Below are 9,356 nucleotides of genomic sequence, written 5' to 3' on the forward strand. Positions count from 1 at the left end.
TAATGAAAATTTCTCATTTTTCAATTTATTGCTGTTTATGGGGATAATTGATTGCTATAATCTCTGTTTTAATATGTTTGAATGTTATTCATATGTTTGTGATTCTCAGCCTTCGAAGAAGTTGGCCTTCTGGTCAGTATTCTTTTCCAAATTAAGCTTTCTAGGTTGTGTAATCATTTGATACGTTGGACATCATTGTTGCTATAGTTTTTGCTTAGTGTCTTAATTATGTTTGGTAATTATATTTTTCTACTTTGTTGACGAATTAAGCTTTTAAGGCTGTGCTGTTTCTTGTTTTCGGTATCACAATTTAATATCCGAATCTGCTACTGACAATTTTTGGTAATTATTTTGCTTGTTCTGATGATTTCTTTTTTTCAAGACCTTAGGTTTCAAAGTATATCAAAACATTATGAATTAACCATCCCTAATTTTATGTGGAACCTGATAATTTCTTGGTTAGCTAGCTATATATGGCAGGTCATATTGCTTCAAACGGTGGCTTTTCTAGAGAGGTTAACCTGAGGATGGCTGGTTCATAGTGCTGTTGTTTTGGGTGGAGACGAACCGGTTGCTTTTGTTCATTGAATGCTTGCAAGTAAATGTAAAATGTAAGATAATTAATCCATAAAGTTAACTATAGGTCTGTTCTACGCTCAGGGTGTGATCAGCCAACCCTTTTTTTTTTGGTCTGTTCATCCGTCATGTTGAGAATATTTAGTATGACGATAAGTGATTTTAGGTTATTTGCATTAGAAAATTACCTTATGCTCCGTTCCGAATAAAGATTTGTATCCACTGCAAAAAAGTAAATTATGCATATTGTTCTAAATGCTACACCTTAAATTCCAAACAAAGAGGGTTTCGTATCTAATAAGCGGATCTAACCTGATGATCAGAAGAACTTTCAATCTCGAAGCTAGCGATATGATGTCAACTAGCTTGTTTATTTCTGAAAAATGTTCGAAGTGTGAATTATCATTGATGTTAATGTTAATCAGCTGACAGTTGAAAGTTTTCAAACTTTTAGTGAGATATAAACGGTTATGATTCATATTCTCCGATGTCCAAGTTCGATTATAGGTGCCATAAGATTTTCGGGAACTTGAAGGAAGCGATGAAAGTGTGACGGCTATATAAATTTTAAGTAGCAAAAAAGTTATCTTAATCTCGAAATTTTATTGTTTTCATACTTTAATCTCAAACTTGCCCTCCTTTCATAGCTCCTATATTTCGTCTTTTACAGCGGCAAAAATGAAGTGTTTGAAAGGGATTAAACGTAAGGAGAAATTGAGGGGATCTGACAACATGAGTCGGAACTCATGTGACAAAGCGTATAAATTAACATTAAGGAGGAAGTAGTCTCAAGATTGAAGAATGATCAATTTAGACATTATAATTTTTAGTAAGACTAGGACTTGAGCATGTGTAACTAGATAGATTTATAGTTCAATTAGTAAATGCAGTGGGCCTAATGGTGTTTGTATTTTATTTTATTTTATTTGGTTGGCAATATTATTATTTTGCTTTAACCTAAATTCTATTAGAGTGTAACCCGTGCAAAGCACGACCTCCTATTTTTTTAAGCACTGTATTTTTAACTTACCTCCCTTTAAGTTTTAATACATTTGATTTTATTACTATATGTTTAAAATTAGAAATAATATCTACTTCTCTATACTTAAAAAGAGATCTAAGTTTTAATACATTTGAATTTGATTTAGAAATCATATACATTCCTCTATATTTAAAGAAGGATCTACGTTTTAATATATTTGATTTGTTTTACTGTTTATGATACAGTAATTACTGTGATATAAATGGTAACTTTAAGCACGAAGGTACAGATTTGATTTACTATTTATGATACAGCAATAAATACTATAGAATAAATAGTAACTTCCAATGAGTAGTAGATATACGAAAGAGCATGAGGACCACTGTCCACAGTCAATCCCCTGCATCTTGCATAACCCAGGCAAAATCTTGTCACGATTTTAAGCTGACGCCCCTCCTTCAACGTCATCCACCAGATGCTTAAATTTATCCGTGCCTGCCAAAGTACTGGAGGCCGAGGAGCGAAAGCCTAGATTCTCTGTGCCACGTGTCATCAGGCAAGTGAATGAGAAGCACCCACTCCTATCTCTCAAAGATAAGGGAGGCCCTTGGCTCGCATTAAACTAGCGATCCCCATCCTCACTCTTCATCACCACAAACAACAGAGATCTTTCTCGCTCCGCAAAATGGCTTCTGTTTGTGCTTCCTCCTCTGCCATTGCAACTGTTGCCAGGCAAGATGTATATATATTTCGTTTTTATATTTATTTTTTTGATAAAGATTATTTGATTTCTTGTTTGATTTTAGAGATTAATTAGTAAGATGGTAACAAGTTTAAAAACAAAACCTAATCACCTTTGGTACTTGTACTGAGATTGTGATCAGTTTGTTGTATGATATTTGGCATCTACATTTTTCATTTGTATCTTACATGTAGGATGCTAAAGTTTTTAACCATGACGACGGTTGCGGGTTATATTTTTGTATTTTAACACGTCCCCGCAAATTGAGCGCGTCTTTTTTATGGGGGGCTTAAATCTGAAACTCACACGATGACATTAAGTTTTAAAAAAATCTATTTTAAATTCGTGGCCGGTGGGATCTGAAGCTGGATCGCTCTGATAAGATGTCAAAATTCTTAACTTATATTATACCAAACTTCAAAGTTACGATGCTGGTTAATGGTTTTTATTTTTATATTCTAAATTGAGAAATCAGTATAACCTATTAAATGCAACATGAAGGTTGTTGGTTTATGAAAAATATGTTTTTGCACTGTTAAAATTTAAAATAATATATGAAAAGTATATACCTGTTCAGTTTGATAAATGATGATGATTTTAGTGTAAACGAATACGTAGGTGAATGGGCTTTCATTTTTCCCTAGAGATTCATAAAACACATGACCAATAGTCTACCTTTGGCATCATAAAACTACTCAAAAAAAATTATTATGAAATTGTTCTACAACAGTTCACAGAATGCATTATCTGCAACAAAGGCATCCTTCTTCGGAGGGAGAAAGCTGAGACAAGCCGGAAAATGGGCGGCAGCCACCGGCCCACCGGCCGGAGATCACTTTCGGTGTCGGCAGCTGCAGCGTCGGAGAGGCCCCTCTGGTTCCCTGGCAGCACCCCTCCTCCATGGCTCGACGGCAGGTTCATAAAAATCCCATTTTTATTTTAATTCATTTTTTGTATTTTTCACATGTTGTTATCTTTAGGCCTAAGATTTATTCTTTTCATTTCATGAATGCAGCCTCCCAGGAGACTTTGGCTTTGATCCTCTTGGCCTAGGTAAGCTTAGTTAAAAACTTGACCTGTGCATTCATTTCTTTTGACATTCTTTTTTTGGCTCTAATTTTAAGGCAAAACATTGTTACCTTTATATAACAGATAATTAATAGAATAAAAGGAAAGACAAATTGATCTCTATAATGTTGGGTTTAGATTTTGTTTGCACAAAAATTTGTCGTAAATCTTTATTATGTCATCTCAGGAATGCAAAAGAACGTTTATACCTGGCCATGCGAGGATATTTGGTGATATACATGCTTATTCAGACTTAATTGTTGTGTTCATGCAGGATCCGACCCAGAGAGCTTAAAATGGAACGTCCAAGCCGAACTAGTCCACTGCCGATGGGCGATGCTCGGCGCTGCTGGCATCTTCATCCCCGAATTCCTCACCAAAATCGGAATCCTCAACACTCCCTCATGGTACACCGCTGGCGAGCTCGAATACTTCACTGACAAAACCACCCTCTTCGTGGTTGAGCTCATCTTGATCGGGTGGGCCGAGGGCCGAAGATGGGCCGACATAATAAAGCCCGGTTGCGTCAACACGGACCCAATCTTCCCCAACAACAAGCTCACCGGTACTGATGTGGGCTATCCGGGTGGGCTCTGGTTCGACCCGTTGGGCTGGGGTTCGGGCTCGCCAGAGAAAATTAGGGAGTTGAGGACTAAGGAGATCAAGAATGGGAGGTTGGCTATGCTGGCTGTTATGGGGGCCTGGTTTCAGGCCATTTACACAGGGACTGGCCCAATTGATAATTTGTTTGCTCACCTTGCCGATCCTGGTCATGCCACAATCTTTGCTGTAAGTGCCATAAAATCCTATGTATCACTATAATATGTCAGGTTATCTGCCGCCCTTAGCTTTTAAACTCTCATGGGAATCACGAGGGAATATTCTTGACGAATGTCTATACTTCTGACCATCACGTGATTCCTAAGAAAGTTTTGATATAGCAACGGAAAACCATGTTTTTTTTAACGAAAGCATGGGATGTACGTGTTAATTAAATAGAAAATGGGTAATAAGTAGCAAAAACTCTGTAGCATTATGATTGTATTTGCAAACAACCCTGACATTTTTCTGAAAAGTCCCTTTTCTCCTAACAACAGAAGTTAAATTTTGTGGATTTTGGCCAGGCTTTCACCCCCAAGTGATCGGAGGAAGAAGAGGATGGCGATCATCGGTAACCGGAATCAATGATGTAAATCTTTAGGTATTGCCGAGGGTCATGAGAATATTGGAAGGGAGTGTAGAGTATGGAGATGAATGTATCATGTCTAGTTGTGTCTTATATTGTGTTTTGGATGCTGGATTGAGTAAGAAACAGTGTACAAATTTACTTGGAAGGTTTGCTTCTGGGTAGCAATGCTAAATACTTGATGCAGTATGATTAATCAGTTTAGTTATAATTAAGCCTCTTACTCTTAGTCAATGTGTGCATATTGACATATATCACATTAATTAATTAACAAAGAAACATGGCAATAATTACAGGTAATCTAAAAAAGAGATTAATATATATCTCCGCACATATGATTAATATATTTTTTTTCAATTGTTAACTATTTGAACTCAGATAACTCTCACAATCTTTCTGACTTAGACGCATTGCCTTCGCAAGTTGGGTATCTCTAACAACAACAAATTCGAAGTAATTTCTAAAATGGGGGTTAAGATAGAAAATGATTTGCTAATGGAAAGCAAGAAAATGTGAAAATATCTCCAGAAACAAACAACCCGGCTTTCTTGAGAAACGAGAACAACATGGTTGAGTGAAACGTGTGAACAAGAAGCATGCAACAAACCCGTCCACTAAAGGGACGAAAAGATAGTTAAGCACGAGATTTCAAACAAATATTGGTATTATTCTACCAAATTGTTACTTTATAGTGTTATGGGACGCAAGTGCATCAATTTCATATATTCCCAAAAAAAAAAGTTCTCTCTTCGGATGACAACCTTAGTGCAAGTCATGCTATCCTTAAAAGTTATATTCAAGGATCTGACAGTAATATTTCTAAACTTATCAAGTGGAGCGGTTACAGCGCATGTTAGCAGGCGGTTTTTTCCTGCTAACATACGCAACTGCTGAGTTTTTTAATGGCGAAGAAGAAAAAGTTTAGCGGGAAAAAGATCATCAAATCGGGATTAGGAGCTTCAATCTCATCTTCGATCGATCATGCTGACTGTTTGGAGGTAAATTCTGTTGATAGTGAGGATGAAGATAGTTTTCCCATGGGATCGATGGGTCCAAAGGGAGCGAGGAAATCCAAATCGATGATGGAGATTTTGTTAGCTTCAAGTTCCCTAAATGGATCAAATCTTGATTTAATGTCTTCTCTGAAGAAGGGAGCTCAAAATATTTCGTTGATGGCGGGGTTTCAAGATCGTCAGCTATCCCCAATGGAGGGCCCCTGTAAGTCTTCTATTTCTTGTAATGGCGGGAAGAACTCTGCTAGGGTTTCTTGGGCAGAGGAGGCCGATTCTGAGTTACTATCTGGTTCCTTACCTATTTCTGGGCCTGTGTTTTTGAATTCAAATATTAAATCTATTGATTCTACTGATTCTTTGAATTCTAACAAAAATGATGTTTCACTGTCTGGGAATAAGGAGAATAAAGTCAGTTTGGATGAATCTTGTGATCCTCTTTTAGAGAAATCTAAAATCCCTGCTAAGAGTTGGAGTAGCCTATTTTCAGATAATAGGAGGCCTGAGAATGGCATGGTACTGGATTATTTTGCCTTCTGTCTCAACTGATTCAGTGGTTTTTGATGAAGAGGAATGGAATGAAGGAGCTTCAATGTGGTCTTCCTCTGTTGTGGGGCAGGTTCTTGGTTTGAATGCAAGTTTCAAAGCTATGGAAAGCTATGTGCACAAGGTATGGCCTCAATCTCCAGAAATCTGTCTAATAAAGGCAGGATTGTTTCTGTTCAAATTCAAAGGGAAAGATGAAATGAATGAGGTTCTTTGTAAGGGACCCTGGTTTTTTGGATCAAGACCAATACTATTAAAACCTTGGTCTATAGATGAAGAAAATAATAAAACTGATGAGTGTGTTTACCCCTTGTGGATTCAACTTCCTGCTTTGAGATTAAATTTGTGGAATTCCAAAGGTATAAGTAAAATTGCCAGCTTAATTGGGAGACCTATTGCTACTGACATGTTAACAGCAAATAAACAAAGGCTGTCATATGCTAGAGTCTTGGTAGAGATTAAATTGCCATCCCCCCTACCTGACCATGTCACCATACAAGGACCTAATGGTAAATCCTATAATCAGAGAGTGGTTTATGAGTTTAAGCCAAGATGGTGCGATTATTGCAAATTTGTGGGTCATGATACTAGTTTTTGCAATAAGAGAACTAAAATGCAGAAATGGATTCCTAAGAAACAAGTTACTGGAAACAATAGTCAATCTGGTTCCATACTCCATGCAAATAAAGATATAGATGAAGAGGTAAATAAGGGAAAATCTGTAGTACAAGAGCATATGAACACTAGGGATTACCAGTCTCCTGTGCATGTGGTGCATGTTTTAGGGGAATCTTCAAATACAGGAGTTGTGTCTACTCACACTGGAAAACATGAACTGTCTGGTAATATTGGTAAATCTCCACAGTTTGAACATGATTTACAGCATGGGAGGAATCTTGAAGTGAATGTGAGTACTGGTAAGCCTGTTCAGGAAACTGAACAAAGGGCTGTGCATGTTGTGCACAGCCAGCTACCAGAATCTGATGGTTCTTATGCATATAATCCATGGAGACATGTTCAAGGAAAAGCCAACTACCTGTATCTGATGGTTCTTATGCATATAATCCATGGAGACATGTTCAAGGTAATAAATCCAAGTTGTCTGGAAACTCTCTTGGTGTTGTTTCCCAATCTGGAGATAATACTATAAAGTCTGGCAGTAAGAATACTGGAAATTCTTTCCTATATTTGGAGAATTTGGATTCAGACCCCTCTACAATTGATAGAGGAGGACTGTTCTTTAAATGAACTTATCCTTTTGGAATGTGAGAGGGTTAAATAAACCCTCTAAACAGTTGTTGGTTAAACAACATTTGCATCTCTATCACTTGTCTTTTATCTCTCTTCTGGAAACAAAGATTAAGGAAAATAATATCAAGAAGGTTACAAAAAGAATTGCTAAGGATTGGGAATGGATCTCAAATGTGACTAACTCTGAGAAGGCAAGGATTCTAATATTATGGGATTCTAAACTCCTAAACATCCAACAGCTGGACCTCTCAAGCCAACAGATAACTTGCAGGATTACATCTACTGATTTTTTAATGGCGAAGAAGAAAAAGTTTAGCGGGAAAAAGATCATCAAATCGGGATTAGGAGCTTCAATCTCATCTTCGATCGATCATGCTGACTGTTTGGAGGTAAATTCTGTTGATAGTGAGGATGAAGATAGTTTTCCCATGGGATCGATGGGTCCAAAGGGAGCGAGGAAATCCAAATCGATGATGGAGATTTTGTTAGCTTCAAGTTCCCTAAATGGATCAAATCTTGATTTAATGTCTTCTCTGAAGAAGGGAGCTCAAAATATTTCGTTGATGGCGGGGTTTCAAGATCGTCAGCTATCCCCAATGGAGGGCCCCTGTAAGTCTTCTATTTCTTGTAATGGCGGGAAGAACTCTGCTAGGGTTTCTTGGGCAGAGGAGGCCGATTCTGAGTTACTATCTGGTTCCTTACCTATTTCTGGGCCTATGCTTTTGAATTCAAATATTAAATCTATTGATTCTACTGATTCTTTGAATTCTAACAAAAATGATGTTTCACTGTCTGGGAATAAGGAGAATAAAGTCAGTTTGGATGAATCTTGTGATCCTCTTTTAGAGAAATCTAAAATCCCTGCTAAGAGTTGGAGTAGCCTATTTTCAGATAATAGGAGGCCTGAGAATGGCATGGTACTGGATTATTTTGCCTTCTGTCTCAACTGATTCAGTGGTTTTTGATGAAGAGGAATGGAATGAAGGAGCTTCAATGTGGTCTTCCTTTGTTGTGGGACAGGTTCTTGGTTTGAATGCAAGTTTCAAAGCTATGGAAAGCTATGTGCACAAGGTATGGCCTCAATCTCCAGAAATCTGTCTAATAAAGGCAGGATTGTTTCTGTTCAAATTCAAAGGGAAAGATGAAATGAATGAGGTTCTTTGTAAGGGACCCTGGTTTTTTGGATCAAGACCAATACTATTAAAACCTTGGTCTATAGATGAAGAAAATAATAAAACTGATGAGTGTGTTTACCCCTTGTGGATTCAACTTCCTGCTTTGAGATTAAATTTGTGGAATTCCAAAGGTATAAGTAAAATTGCCAGCTTAATTGGGAGACCTATTGCTACTGACATGTTAACAGCAAATAAACAAAGGCTGTCATATGCTAGAGTCTTGGTAGAGATTAAATTGCCATCCCCCCTACCTGACCATGTCACCATACAAGGACCTAATGGTAAATCCTATAATCAGAGAGTGGTTTATGAGTTTAAGCCAAGATGGTGCGATTATTGCAAATTTGTGGGTCATGATACCAGTTTTTGCAATAAGAGAACTAAAATGCAGAAATGGATTCCTAAGAAACAAGTTACTGGAAACAATAGTCAATCTGGTTCCATACTCCATGCAAATAAAGATATAGAAGAAGAGGTAAATAAGGGAAAAATCTGTAGTACAAGAGCATATGAACACTAGGGATTACCAGTCTCCTGTGCATGTGGTGCATGTTTTAGGGGAATCTTCAAATACAGGAGTTGTGTCTACTCACACTGGAAAACATGAACTGTCTGGTAATATTGGTAAATCTCTACAGTCTGTACATGAATTACAGCATGGGGGGAATCTTGAAGGAATGTCAAATTTGAATGTGAGTACTGGTAAACCTGTTCAAGAGAAGGAAACTGAGCAAAGAGTTGTGCGTGTTGTGCACAGCCAACTACCTGTATCTGATGGTTCTTATGCATATAATCCATGGAGACATGTTCAAGGTAATAA

The 9,356-nt window shown here is 37.4% G+C and overlaps 1 protein-coding gene across 1 annotated transcript; it reads left to right on the forward strand.

Moving 5' to 3' along the window:
- Positions 2,155 to 4,762, forward strand: LOC109830569 (chlorophyll a-b binding protein, chloroplastic-like). The gene is given in 6 exon segments (XM_020397869.1): positions 2,155 to 2,290; positions 3,031 to 3,115; positions 3,118 to 3,215; positions 3,316 to 3,353; positions 3,643 to 4,157; positions 4,493 to 4,762. Coding segments are annotated over 6 exon segments (801 nt in total). The 5' UTR covers positions 2,155 to 2,243; the 3' UTR covers positions 4,511 to 4,762.

Source organism: Asparagus officinalis, chromosome 2 (assembly GCF_001876935.1).
Source record: "Asparagus officinalis chromosome 2, Aspof.V1, whole genome shotgun sequence".
NCBI lineage: Eukaryota > Viridiplantae > Streptophyta > Magnoliopsida > Asparagales > Asparagaceae > Asparagus > Asparagus officinalis.